The sequence below is a fragment of the Hippoglossus stenolepis genome, chromosome 22 (assembly GCF_022539355.2).
Source record: "Hippoglossus stenolepis isolate QCI-W04-F060 chromosome 22, HSTE1.2, whole genome shotgun sequence".
Classification (NCBI taxonomy): Eukaryota; Metazoa; Chordata; class Actinopteri; order Pleuronectiformes; family Pleuronectidae; genus Hippoglossus; species Hippoglossus stenolepis.
Window position 1 is genome coordinate 6,627,310 of NC_061504.1, and position 14,341 is coordinate 6,641,650.

Consider the following 14,341-nt stretch of genomic DNA (forward strand, 5'->3'; position numbering starts at 1 on the left):
AGTTTCCCCCCTCTCTGCTATGGTGGTTTATTGCACAATTTAGTTGCTTTACACACACACACACACATTGTTGATTTTACTAATTTTGCACAACGCTCAGTGAGTAAAAACTAAAAGTTGCCATAACAACCTTTACCGGCTGACGTGAGAAGCTGAATCCAGGTGGGCAGGCTCCTGTGGGTCAGCCCACTGGCCCAAATAAAACACAAATCTATAAAACACAAACCACAATTGGAAATGGGAGGTTGAATTCTTTTATCATTAGATATCTCTTTTACACTTCTAATGTTTCTTGTCCTTACAAAAGGTGGATTTTCAAATAGCAGCATCCCCAAGAGCAACGAGTCCTCAGGAAAATAGACGGCATTATGTGAGCTCCACAATGTCTATTGTTGTAACGTCTTCTGCGCACAGGAGGAGCCGTGTGTGCTGTTGAGATGGAAACTTGATCGAGAGTCACTAAGACAACATGGCAACAAAAGGATGTTCCCTTTTTTTCACAAGCAAGTATCGCTGACCAGATCCCATTCTTCTGCACAGACGACTGTGTTTGCTTATCAAAACAGTGGGTCCCTTTGACAGTGTCTTATTGTATTGCATTGGCCTCCTCTAATCATACCAATCATATGCCTGGTTTTGAAAAATAATTTAATTTAAAGCAAAAATAAAGTCTTAAATGTACATGTACATTAGTAAAAACCCAAATCTCTTTGTATCTTCTCTTCATTGCCAAAAGAAACAAATCTAACACACCCAACAGCTTGGACATTATAGAACGCTGTGCCCCGCCCATACACATTCCGCAGGCATTATTTCTTCATCTCTCTACCTTGAAGGACTTTTGAGCTTGAACCGTTTAGTGTTCTCCAAAGTCTCAACCCCTGTCCTCAGTCAAAGTAGTCCTCGATATCAACATCAGGGTTGAGCAGATCCTCTCCGTACCGAGTCAGATCCATCTGGTTGAGTATTAGGTTCTCAAATGTCTCCTCTAGGTCTGTTTCCCCGATCAGCACCGCTCCTACCATCCTGCCTCCGCTGAGAACGACCTGGCACAAAGAAGGACAAATCAGCGTAAGAAAACTAAATTAGAAGTGAGCGTCACCCCTACTGGTGACATGTTGTCTCCCCCAATTTCCACATCTCATCAAAAGTTTTGAAGTCATCCCGAGCTCCTGCCTCAAACCCAGGAGCACATACAGAATGCATAGTTCTTACACTTAGAGGAACAGTGGTTCTTTTCATACGCTGACAAAAGTTCAAATATGTATCACATGGAATATTTTCAAAATGCCACTGGCAATACAAGAATGTCTTACAGCTTTCTAACTGCTGGACTTTTTGATACCATTCACAAAGAAGTGTATGTGCAGAATAGCAAATCCTTTGTTTTCTTGAGTGGATCAGCGTTGGGTATTGAGCCGCCAGTAGAAAATAGACTGACACACTAAACACTGGAACAATCAACACAAATGACATTTATACCGTACGTTCTTGTTCTACTTATTCACCTTCACATACTCGTGACCTTTAGTGCAGCGCACCAGCAGTTCGTGGTTGGAACCCAGCCCCTGCCCATTAAACTTCCCCAGCAGGACCACCTGTGGAATAACCAGCAGACAGGAAGTGGTTTCAATGCAGAGCTCAGAGTGAGAGAGAGGATAACGCCATGCAGCACTGTGTGAAATGACCTTGAACCCTCCTGAAGGTAATGGAAACCAGCTATAATTTGCATAGTAGATTATTAACATATTGGTTATCATTAAACAACTTCACTCCGCTGCAGTACAATGCCACGCACCTTGTAGTTGAAGAATTTTGTGATGTGAGAGAAGAGCTCGAAGCAGAAGTCCAGCTCGATTGGTTCGGACAGGATGTGCGCCGCCATGCAGCGGCCAGCGTACCAGCCCATCTGACGGGCCTGGGTCCACAAACGCATCTGAACACAATCCACGCATACAAAACTCAAAATTATAAAAGGAAAAAAGCAGTTTTTTTAAGTCTTACAGCCTCTATATGGACCCTTTTAACTCATTGTCTAATCTTTAACTGCAGTCAGGAAATCTACAGTCTTTTTGAATTGTACACAGAATACATCAGGCAAACAGGATTCTCAGAGTCAAAATGAATGTTAGAGGCTGTGTGGTAAATCAACGGCAGATCATTTCCATATGTTTTGGGACTGTCCCCTAATTACTTCATATTGGCAAGAGACCACAAAAGAAACAAGGATAGTTTTTGGAACGAAATAATTTGCTCTTTTGTCGGGCTATATCTGGGCAAAATCCTGGAAATCTCATGGTCCAAGATGAAAATCTTTAAGTTTCTTTGATTGCAGGCAAGAAAGATGTCACACAGAAGTGGCAACAGGCAAACCTGCCAAAGAACGACTGGATCGTAATTCTCATCGAAATTCACTGTATGGAAATGGACCTTTACCTTAAGACTTGATAGATACAAGATACTGGGTAAAAATGGACTTTGTCTGTTTCTTTGTTCTAAAAATACTAATAAAAAGAAAGTTAAACAAAAGAAAATATCAGGCACCATTTTCCTACAGGAAAGAATCATTTATAATATTGTATATGTATCCTCGTATCAAGGTAATCAAGCTCATCTTTAGTCAAATTATTACAGAGCATGTGTTTCATTATTGATGACAGGATGAGTTTATATACATGGAGCTCTTATTGTTGTTAAATGTTGTTTTCAGGATAAAAGAAGTGATGATGAACAGATGTGGAAGCTGACACGATTCGGTCTGAGGGAAGAACCCTTCAAAAGGAAAACAAAGTCATTCTGCAGACTGATGCAAACATTTGTCAGTCTGTTTACCTGCTGCCACAGTGCGCTGTGCTCCCAGCATGCTGTGCACACATCTCCTGCGGCATAGACGTGTTGCTCTGAAGTCATCATGTGTTCATCCACTCGCAGGCCAGCATCATCTGCCAGTGCAAACTGAACAGATACAAATAATGACTAAAACCAACATAAGAGTCATATTTGCTGTTCTGCTCATTTTGATGAGGTGGTTTTACAGTGAAAAACCAATATGACAAAAGTAAATATGTACTTTAGTGACACTTAGAGGCATTTAAACACAACAGCAGACGATTTTACATGACCCTTACGAGTTACCAGTAGTTTACTTTTTGCTTTTAACATTCAACAGAGGTGGACTCAGACTATTTCTTGCAACACAGTACCAACAGTTACACATAACTACATCAGTAATTCTCAATCTGGGGGGCCCAATCCTCACAGGGGTCGCAAGATAATATCTGGGGGTTGTCAGATGGTTGCGGAGAAACAAATAACACAATTCAAATTACATATTCTACACTCGGAATCTGCTTTAGATGTTTGTGCTTGGTTACATGCACTGATTATACTGGTGGCTCGCAACTCAAAACTGTTGAGAACGACCAAACTACATAAGTGATCTTAAGGGCCTATGATGGGCTGGTCATCGATCCAGGCTGTACCCTGCTTCTCACCTACTATTGGCTCCAGTCCCCCCGCAACCCTCAAAGCATAAGCAGTAAAGATAATGGATGGATGTGGGAGAATGGCTTCAGGACAAAACTAGATAGGGCTCATACTACTGGCATTAAACAACACCACAGTCCTTTATATAGGATTGTTGAACCTCCTCAAATGGTGAAATCTGACGTGGCACCGGCACATCTTTAAGCCTGCTGATCTGCAAGTGACTGGATGATTAGCATTTAATTCAAAACGACTATGTTCCCAAATATTCATTAATGCACTGGCAGACTTACGGCTCATTTCACTTCAAGTGAAACAACCATTACACATGAGAAATAAATTTCAACAATGGTGGTACTTTTTGAGGAGAGACTTTAAGAGTTGCTAAGAACCTACAGGCATCTATATGTTACTTTGCCTGTGCACAGGGACAAACAACTGACTCTGTGCTGCCCTCTAGTGGATATATTGTTTAAAAACCACACCAAGATAAAAGGCAGCTACCTTGTTTGAAACAGACTTATCGTTTTTCCTATGTAAAGGCTGGATAAATGAGCCTTTGCAGCTGTCATTTAATTTGCATACGGATGAGTTTACTTACTTTGTTGCCATGGAGAAACGGCTCTGTGTTTGGCACAACCCCGGTGGCGCTGACGACAAAATCGCAGCCAAAAGTCTTGCCATTAGTCAGCTGGATGTAAACTGGCCAGGCTCCAGCTGAGAGGGGAAGAAAAGCTGAAGGAATGAAAAGGTGGGAGGAAGAAAAGGAAGAAGGTTGAGCAGCAAATCTAGTTCTCACCATTCTCAGGTTCGAGTGTTTGGGAATTGAGCAGCTCCTCAGAGGTGAAGATCTTTTCCACCTCACACTGGTATTCCACTGAAACTCTGCGGGACACCTGAGCACACGCCAGCAGAGAGAAGAGACTCAGGAGAACACGAACAGCATCGCAGTGGATTTTTCCCACACTAGCCGACCTCCATGTTTAAAGCAACAAAAGGTGCAGCCTCACCTGTTCTGCTCCTCTGAGAGCTATTCCTTCATGCCAGTCTGGACCGAGGGCACTACCAGGCTCTGTGGGCCCAGCACCATGCCCTCGCGGATTTCTATCTGAGAACAGACGAACAGATTACACACATCCGTAATGTCTGTGTTGAAATAAAACAAGAGCGCGACGATCCAAACTCCGAGATGTAGACCTGCGGTGAAGGTGTGTGACGTCCCAACTGCCGGTTCCTCTGTGGTGTAGCGTGGCCTCTTACAAAGAGCGTCTCTCTCAGGTTTGTCAGCCTCCAGTGACGGGATGAGGAACTGGGCCGCCCCCGCGTCAAAAAATGTGTTTCCTATGGCCTTGTCCTTCACAGCCCAGATCACCTCGCAGCCTTCCACCTCATACCTGCACATTTCACATTTATTAACACAGAATGGAGGAATGTGAATGATGAGTCTGACTAATCTCTGAGCATTCTGGTAAGATCAAATGTAGGGGTTTCATACAGTATAGGCTTAACGTTCAAAGAACTAACAATAAACTCCATATTGCCCCTTATAAATTAAATGTATCCCTCAACTTTTTGGCGATACTTTACTCACACTAATTCCAAGGCAATTCCACCATTTCCAACAACGACGATTCTCTTTGCATTGGATAACCGCTTCTGAAACTCCTGAAATACAAGCACAAGAAATGTGGTGGGCATCGCTACAATTTTTTATTTTACTTCAAGTAAGCAGCTTATGTTTTAAGTGCATCTACAGTATCCTAAAAATGACCAACTGATTTCAGTGGTGGAAACTTAGGCCATGGGAAAAGGAGCAGGAATAGATTCTTGTGTGGATCCAGAATTTAGTTTTCTTCACAAGGTGAAGCCATTTGGAACATTTCACAATGTTATACTTAAACATACACTATACAGTCACTATATTAGATACAAAGGGTACAATCTCTTCCAACAGGCCTGCAACAAATTCCACCTTTACAAATGATACAGTGATCGGTTTTCCATTACACTTTAAATTCAATTATAGGTTTACAACTCAGGTCATAGTTAAAAGGTGGTTTTATACTGGGATACACTATATCATTTTTTGTCCTTCACTTTTACGTATATGTTGTAGGCAGAAGCCGAACTGTAGGGTTGGATTGCATTGAAAACATTTACGGAGATGTGTGGATGACACATTTAAAAAACAAAACACAATGTGAGGATGATCTTTTTCTTGGATAAATGGTTTCTTCTTACAGTGTGAAGGTCTTGCTGGTTCAATGTCAGCATGAACTTTGGACCACCTTGTCAGTAATAAGAGAAACATCCAGAGGGATGTGATCATACCTGGGCACTGTCTGTGTCCCTTATCCCCAACACATGAGGGTTTTCCTGGGTTAGGAGCTTAGGTCTGCCCCCACTGCAGATACACAGCTTCTCATAACCAAACACCCGGCCATCTGCAGTTTCCACACTCTGAGAGGAAATAATGTGAAATAGAGATTCATTGAAACACCCAATTTTAATAGTTAAATAGTTAACTCACCTCTTATTTTGAGAAAAAAACACTTTTTTTTATAAACTGGGGGTATGGTTTTCAGCATTAAAGCACATTTTTAGTCTCAATCTTCAAAGTATTACATTTTTTTCAGACTACATACTGTAGCCACATGTCCACAGGGTGGCAGTAGTAGACAGACAGTAACAGTCACCAAAAAACATTTATTGAGATCTGTTGCAAGGAATCACTGTCCACTTTCAAATAGGATGTAATTCCTAGTGCGTTAACAGCGTAATAGAACTTACAGCATAAATGCCTTTTTGTGCGATTACCCACAGTAGATACAGGATTGTTTTTTACAAGCGGTCACAAAGAAAATGTCCTTCCCTGTAAAACACAGTATTAACAAAAAATTCAAAGTAACTTTCTTAATGTACCTCTTTAAAGTCAATGTATTTAAACTACTCTCTGCAAACAACTACTTACATGTGACTGTGTGTGAAGGGATTTGACAGCAGACTGGATAACAGTCAGGTTGGGAAACTTCTCCTCCAGAACACTGGATGGACGCTCCTCCACATCAAACTCTTCCAGCGTCTGCGACACCTTCCCAAGAACGACAAAGGACAATGATGAAGGATTCAGTTGCTGACACTCAATTTAATATGACTAATGTTTGTCAAATGAACATGGATATGGACCGTAAAAGCTCTTATGACAATGCTGCTGGCCGCATGTAAGAATAGCCGTAACTTGTATGGGACTGAAGCCCCAAGCTCCCTCGATTGAGGACTGCATGGACAAAGTTGATTCAATTTAATAATGGAGAAGTTGACACATTCCCAAAGAATGCACCAAGAGAAATTTACAAGTGTGTGGTCGGGGTGGATTGACTTTATCCGGCCACTAAAACAAGATTTAATTTGAGAGAGATTCATTACTTGAAAAAACTGTTGTGGTGTATAATTGTAAAACATGCATGAAGTTAAACATTTGTAATTGTCTTTTGTAAAATCTCTGGCCGCCAATTAAAAGCCAAATGAAAAAACAAAAATACAAAGCAAAACAAGTTCTTCTTTTTCTGTGTGGCACTTTTGATCTTGCAATTGTTGTTGGTAGACCACCTCAAATACGTGAGTGCAAGTGGAGATGGAGACTCAGTAGAAAACAAAACCATATCACTTTCATCATCATCATCATCATCCTCCTCATCCTCATGCTGACCTGTTTATAGTTGGTCACTGCCTTGATCTGAGGACCTGCTGTGATCAGAGCCACCTCAGCTGACGGGATCTGGGATGACAGCTGTCAATAGAGGTTAGATTTGTGTCATGTAGCTACATTACGTCCATTAAAGCAATGGAGCCTCGGTACACACGTTAATAAACAACACATCTATTCAGTTCAGAGCTGATTTGTTTCTCTTCACCTGCTCAACACACGTCACACCCGCGATGCCTCCGCCCACGATCACAAACTGAAACGTTTTCTCCACTATAGCTGCCATTCCACAAAGCTAAGTTAAAGGGCTAAGCTAGCTAGCTAACACTGGCTGCCGGGAATTCTCCAACAGCAAAAACACTCCTCTTGTACAATACACGGTGTCTGTGTGTCAACATAGACACGCTAATAAACATTTAAGACCCAGATAGTTGTAGTTTAGAGTCCACATGCTGACAGGGAATTCTTTTGAGAGCGTTTTAGGTAAATGTTTCTGAGGCACATGAGGCTGAGGAGTGAAGGAGCCGTTTACTTCCGTGTTTACAATTAGCTACGGCAAGCAGCAGGGATATAAACAGCACAACTCTGCAGGTTCATCTTCCGCTCTTCAGAAGGATCTGATCTGTTTTTCAGAATTAACGAGATGATTAAATCGTGAAAATGATATCAAGTCAAACCATTGTTTCCAAGGTCAAGAATTTCCACTGTCACATTCAAGTGTTTTTTTATTTAAAAAATTCAAATTTCATATTTTCTTTAACCTGTCAGCACTGCAGAACAAACTGGACTATCTCACCACCTGTGCAAGGCTGGTGGGGTTTCTAAAATACCAGCTAATATAAAAGACTCTTTCACATATCAGCAGGAATAATTACATCACAGCAAGTTTCTTCCCTCTGTTCTCACACTACTTATGCAAACCGATAAGAAATTAGAATCACTGTCCTTGTTTTCACTCCACATCAAAGCTAAACGTATAATGTCCTAATTGTCACGATTGGGGGAAAAAACAGCCTTCTGTGTCATTAATAATTGAAAACATTGATATGTTCAACCAATACAAACAGAATCGGACTTACTGGACATTAGGCCAATACATATATACAGTTCCCAATACTGAATGTAGCATATGCAGAGACTGTATATATAATATATATATATTAACCGGGATATTTTGGCCTCATTTCCAGATAGTTGCAGGAAATGGAGACTTGTCGTCCATCTTTACATACAGTCTATGATACAGAGGGTGTTATAGTATAGACAGTACATGCACCATGCATTTAGTCTGTTGGAGGAACATTAAAGGTTGTTATATACATTGAGCTGTCAGCATCACAAAGCATTGTTAACTTGAGTTGACTCAGTTGTTGTCTAGTGTATGTCAGTTTGTCAGTGAGAGCAGGTTACAGTGCTCTGTTTTGAATTTAGCTGGCAGGGACGACCTTCTTGTCAATATTTAGATCACAACTGTACCTTCAATGTCAGAGATTAACGGGGTCACCCGGCCATGAATCAGATCCAAAATTCCATCAAAACATGCATCAGACATCATTACCGTGGTGATAAACAACTCGACACTGGATAACAGCTGAAGTACAGAGCCATTTGTGATTTTACATGAAATAATCGACAGATCTTGATCCCCCGTTCGCTGTCAGGGCATTCAGCGCATAATGGCTGCATTGTTTTTGGATTCGTCAGCAAGAGCCAGCACTCGTTCTATTTTTGAAAAACCTTTTATGAAGGTTTTCAGCATGCATGGGAGTATTGATGTCAATGTCTGAGATGATCAGGTCACAGGTAATTAAACGCAGGTTAATGGCGTGCGTCATACTTCCCCTCTTGATTTTCATAACATTACCGATTGACAGCAAGACAACACAAGAATACTGATCTGTCATCACAATTTTGTCTCAAAAAGGAGTCAAAGGTGTTTTTGTAGATGAATCTAATAGGTTTTTTTTTACTTAAATTGAAATCCGACTAAAGGACCCATTAAATTCTTACAACACATGTAACCAGGTGCTGGAAGAGGAAACTTCACACTCTCAACTTAACAGCCTCTGTTGTTGATCACATTGAATGAAACTTTACTACGTTTATTTGGGAGTAAAAGCTAAGGGTTTTAATGAACTGATGTCAAATGTGAAATATAAAAGAAGCATAACTTTAAAAAACACACTTCATCATAGAAAACAATTGAGGAAACTACAGTTTTCATAATGCAACATTGAGAAAAAGATGAGTGAAAAAAATCATAAAACAACAAAGAAGAATTGCTGATATCTGCTCTCCACCAACAGGGAGTTATCAGTTCATAATTTTGTGTGATCAACATCTAAACTTTCTTATTTCAGTCTGTCAAATGATAACATGAATGTCCTGAAATCCTATTTTCTCAATCAGCCTCTTATTAAGGTTGAAGGGAGCATATACTGTAAATGAACTTAACATAGTAACAGGATATACAGAGATAGGAGGTTTGATGTTTTATAGCAAACTGAATTTGAAAGCCGATTCATTTCAACACTGAATTTCAAAACTATTGATTTTTAGACAGTTTCAGTTTAGCTCTGAAATGATTTAGGAAATATTTTATACATTCACATACAAAATTTAAGAAAATTACATGAAGCCTCACCAGCAGCTGGTTAACTTAGCAAGTGAAAACAGGGGAAACAGCCAACCTGCTCTGTCCAAATGTTACAGAATCCTCCAACCAGCACTTCTTAAACACGTCATTTAAATGATTACATATCTTTTGTTCAGGACCGTGCACTTTGTGGGGCAGGTGCTCAAGTTCCAAAAAACTACACCCCTTTCATAACTATTTATAAAAGCTAGTGCAGTACCCATTCTAAACCTGCCTGTTTGGAATGGGCTGTTTGCTTGTCCTGTGGTAATACTCCCTTGTCATTAGTGAGTCCTCCTCAAACAGTTCTACAACATACTGTCAATTTTTTATTGTTTGTGTGCTGGATGTTGTGCCCAGAGCTTTTTATATTAACAGTATATGGTGCAGAATAAAGTTATCTGGTTTATCTGCCGTTTTCTTGTTTATTGATACATTTTTAATTTAATTACACCAAAATCAACACTGCATTTTCTCAAGCAATTTGCAATACACATGCAAAATGTAAAACCGATTAGATGAACGGTTCCACATACAGACAGACAGACCTTTGTGGAATTAGTTGGGTAAGTAAAGCACAGCAGCGAATCTTTTAACCCCCTTTAATGAACATTTCCTTAAGGATTTGATGTAACCTATCAAATAGATGCTCATAGCTCACAGCCCCTGTGTGTAGCTGTCATGATATACAATAATGTGGCTTGAAACACATGAAGATTTTTTTAAATTAACTTTTTTCAAATTTTATTATCAAAACAACACATGAATACATTTATTCAGCATGGCTTTACATCTGTTTCATTTTATTTATTGTTTTATTAATTACTTTTATATTCACATCATGCCATAGTGGGATAACATATATAAATAACAGAGCCACAAAACAAAAAGAAATCCAGAAAAAGAAAACATACATTAACTTTGATCTTTCAAATTAAAGGCACTGTTTCTTAAAGTATAAAATAAACAAGAACATGGTGATGCTCATAATCATCACCATCATTTTCATCCTTAACACCATTCTCACAACCGTTGTTACATAAGATGACTGGTTATATCATCAGAGCACTGGGAGTGCTAGTGTGAGGAGTCCACATTTTGTTACTAGAGAGGCAGATAGCTGGGCGGCTGCAGTAGGTCCCTCTTGCCGTAGGTCCCAGATCCCACGTTGGTCGGGGCGTAGACTGTACCGATCGTGTTACTGGAGCGCACCAAGAAGTCTGCTAGCCTCTGGGTAACGCAGGTGGCTGTGTTGCACTTCCTCTTCTCTATGCGGTGGCTGGGAAGACAAGAGAAACTGAGAGGTGACATCAAGACGACACATTCATAGGTGATCATACAGATTTCTGTAAATGCTGCTACCTGTTCATAGCTGTGAGCCCCCTTCGTGGCCTCGCACCCATGAGGTCGAGGAATGGGTTAGACATTAGCCCCGGTGCTAACCAGCCTTCACCGTATGGGAGAGCACTTTCCTGCTCGCTGGATGAGCTGGGACTGAAGTACCTGAATCACACAGGGGAGAAGGGGCCAAAGCGTTTTACACTGATAGCTGATGATACCCTCTTCAAAGATCCACTAGTCCTGAGAGCAAGAAGAAAAAGTGGCCACTTGGCTGCCCCCTGACATGAATAATGAAGCACTCTCACAACTGGCTTCCATCTCCAGAGTTGCCCTGATGCTCCTCTCAGAGAACAACCTTTCTTATCGCACAATTTCCATGATATTCAGCTACTTGTCTGCAGGTTAACCTCAGGTTAAATATCTGTTTCCTGGCTGTCGAGACAATACAATTCAAGAAATAACCAACCCTACTGCGATTCAATCTGATAACATCAACAGTTTTACTTAATGTACTTAAAAAACACATATTTTATACGTTGCAGTCATTGCAGTTTACCTGTGGCTTGGGGCAGTGGTGACACAGCGCAGCAGCACAAGCAGCATGAGGACGAGCACAGGCACCCTCAGGTGATACATAGTGAACGGTGTTATCCTGAATCAACACAGTAGATAGAATAAAATTAAGTATTTTGTTTCAGACACTTACTGGGCAAAACAGTGAATACATTCGGTTTTAATTTATCCTTTTTGATTTTTATCTAAATAGAAAGATCTGACCAAAACAACAGCACGATAGAAACTTAAATATTTTGTGTTCATATGTGCATAATATAAACATAATGTAAGAATTGAACACATATCACCAACTGTAGAGTACTATAGTTTAAGTAGTGAGATCGTAGGAGTTTCATATTTGAGAAAATTATGAATTTCAAGTCATCAATATGAAAAAAAAGTGTTAAATATGCAATATTTGTTTCTAATTTCAGTAATCCCCACACCCCTACCAGGCATTAACCAGTTCAGCTTCAATTAATAGGCTATTTATTTTCAATTAATATTCTAGTCAATGAAATGTCAGAGGATAATGAAAATAATTCTCAGACACCAAGGTGATTTATTTACTGATCTATTTACTTAACCGGACAAAGAAAAGCAACAAATCCCACAGACATATGACTAGTCATCTATTGCAATAAATCATAGTTCTTAATGACATTTTCATATTCAATACATGTGTGCATCCTCAATACAATAAAATAAAAATAATAACAACATATTAAAATCAAATAGAAATGACGTAGAAATAACCCATAGCACTTCTGCATCATTTTGTGCCCCTGATCCCTGTAATGCATCCATACTGTATGATCTTGAATTTAGAAAATACAAAAGTAACATTTATTTAAACAACAAAGTTGAGTCATCAAGATTGGCGGAATATAAAATCAGAAAGGTAGAAGACAACTATTGTCATTTAAACTAAAACCATTATCCATTTACAGCTCCCCTGTCCTGTGATAAAGACACGAAAGCCCTGAAGTGAAAGCATACTTACTTTCTGTTTTGTTGGCAGCAGATCTCGGTCTGTCGGTGCAGCAGTGCAGGGTTTGTCCGACTGTCACACAAACCGACTCCAACAGTTATAGGCTCCCAGCTCAAACCACTTGTGACATCAGCTCTCTCCAAATATAGCCTTGCAATTTCATTTACATCCAACGGAGAGGGGTGGGGGTGTAAGGAAATAACTGGAGAGGCTTATATACTGTATATCACACACACCCTCCGCAATGTGTACTCGTAAATCAGTTAATGCACACAAAAAAAATACTAACTTTGACGCTTACATAAACACACACACACACACACACATTTTTGTTCGTCACCACCCTCATCATCGCCTTCGTCATCATTGTCATCAACATCCGTGATGGACCTGACCCGTCGTAAACCCACACCCGGGAGAGGAGCACTGTCAAAGAGGAAAGCTGTCTTCATATTTACCTTGAGACGCATAATGAAGTTTGAGGTCGTCAAACTCTGGCCTTGGTTCCTTCCACCGGGTTTTAATGATGATGAATAATAAATCTGAGGATGAATTACTATCAATAATAAATGGTGTCTCATTAGTTTGCCGGGACACGTCACAAACAATTTAGAAAGTGCTAATTAATAAAGTGATGGTAAAACACGAGAGTTAACAAGCATGTGACCTGGGAATGTGACTAATTCAAAAGTGGATTAGCAAACACGTCTCTTTGCGATTGTTTCCTGAAAACTTGATTTCAAGTGTTGAATATTTTCCCGTAACATTAATTATTATTAAGAATATATAATTATTATATTGTGGAGTTGCATTTGTTCAACCAATCATGAATCAGTCTTTTATACTGTATTTATATAAATATCTAATTTGAAACAAGACTTATAAACATCCATCAGCTAACATGGAGGACGCAGGGCTTATGACCTATACTGTAACCAGCCACCAGGGGTTGATCAAGATGCTTTGTCTTCACTTATGGGAAGATAATAGGTTGTTTGGGGCTTTATCTGTTGGTTTGAGTCTCATGTGTAGCTAGAAATACCCTCTGTAAATGGTATATGATGTGTTCTCAACAGAAACTGAGATTTGGTTGGAGTGAATAGAAGATGAACTGTTTACTTGATATATTCTATAGATGCAGTGTTAATAAGAGAGGTGCTCATAAAAATGTAATTACAGGAGAACGCATGAGAAAACCACCACACATAATTCAAATTGATGACTATGACTGTAGCTTTCATAACATCACAATCCATGCTTCTTAATGTCGTGATGATTTGTGTCCATCGAGATCATCCCACTGGCTCACTGGGGGAAATGCCACCACAGGCTGCTGGTAAGTGCAGGTGGTTTTCACCACAGCTTTGAGCTAACAGATGCAGTGCAGTCCTAATGGACGTGTAACACCCCCGAAACCACCAAGGTCCAACCAACACCTCCCTGTGTTTCCTGGAAGCTCCACAAGGACGTCTGCAGCAATTTAAAGCATCACACAATTATTACTTTTACATATACACAGTCAAGGATACACTTAATACTCCAACCTTTGCTAAGACCCCTATGGCTAAGAATCATATTTGTCATTTCAAACCTGATTTCTACTGATGGACACTTAGCAAACACTACT

General features: G+C 39.9%; 2 protein-coding genes across 2 annotated transcripts; both read right to left on the minus strand.

Moving 5' to 3' along the window:
• Window positions 1-238: 238 nt before the first annotated feature.
• pyroxd1 (pyridine nucleotide-disulphide oxidoreductase domain 1) lies at window positions 239-7,728 on the minus strand. The gene is made up of 13 exons (XM_035147713.2): window positions 7,401-7,728; window positions 7,196-7,276; window positions 6,458-6,577; window positions 5,818-5,946; window positions 5,078-5,151; window positions 4,684-4,880; window positions 4,497-4,594; window positions 4,286-4,382; window positions 4,088-4,203; window positions 2,833-2,955; window positions 1,799-1,936; window positions 1,509-1,598; window positions 239-1,046 (listed from the first exon to the last, which is right to left on the minus strand). Exons 1-13 carry the CDS (start codon window positions 7,476-7,478, stop codon window positions 888-890), a joined length of 1,500 nt encoding a protein of 499 aa, XP_035003604.2. The 5' UTR covers window positions 7,479-7,728; the 3' UTR covers window positions 239-887.
• A 3,044-nt stretch (window positions 7,729-10,772) lies between these two features.
• On the minus strand, window positions 10,773-12,889 carry LOC118101787 (islet amyloid polypeptide). The gene is made up of 4 exons (XM_035147773.2): window positions 12,727-12,889; window positions 11,725-11,820; window positions 11,190-11,330; window positions 10,773-11,106 (listed from the first exon to the last, which is right to left on the minus strand). Exons 2-4 carry the CDS (start codon window positions 11,802-11,804, stop codon window positions 10,932-10,934), a joined length of 396 nt encoding a protein of 131 aa, XP_035003664.1. The 5' UTR covers window positions 11,805-11,820; window positions 12,727-12,889; the 3' UTR covers window positions 10,773-10,931.
• Between the last annotated feature and the right edge of the window lie 1,452 nt (window positions 12,890-14,341).

What these genes read in the sequence shown, in the direction of transcription:
- pyroxd1 (XM_035147713.2), bottom strand. Translation starts at nt 7,478, where the DNA reads ATGGCAGCTATAGTGGAGAAAACGTTTCAGTTTGTGATCGTGGGCGGA. An exon ending in GGGACACAGACAGTGCCCAG is followed by an intron (nt 5,152 to 5,817) that starts GTATGATCACAT and finishes CTTGTATTTCAG; the next exon opens with GAGTTTCAGAAGCGGTTATC. An exon ending in AAGGTCACGAGTATGTGAAG is followed by an intron (nt 1,047 to 1,508) that starts GTGAATAAGTAG and finishes TCTTTGTGCCAG; the next exon opens with GTCGTTCTCAGCGGAGGCAG.
- LOC118101787 (XM_035147773.2), bottom strand. Translation starts at nt 11,804, where the DNA reads ATGTATCACCTGAGGGTGCCTGTGCTCGTCCTCATGCTGCTTGTGCTG. An exon ending in ACCACTGCCCCAAGCCACAG is followed by an intron (nt 11,331 to 11,724) that starts GTAAACTGCAAT and finishes TGTGTGATTCAG; the next exon opens with GTACTTCAGTCCCAGCTCAT. An exon ending in GGGCTCACAGCTATGAACAG is followed by an intron (nt 11,107 to 11,189) that starts GTAGCAGCATTT and finishes TTGTCTTCCCAG; the next exon opens with CCACCGCATAGAGAAGAGGA.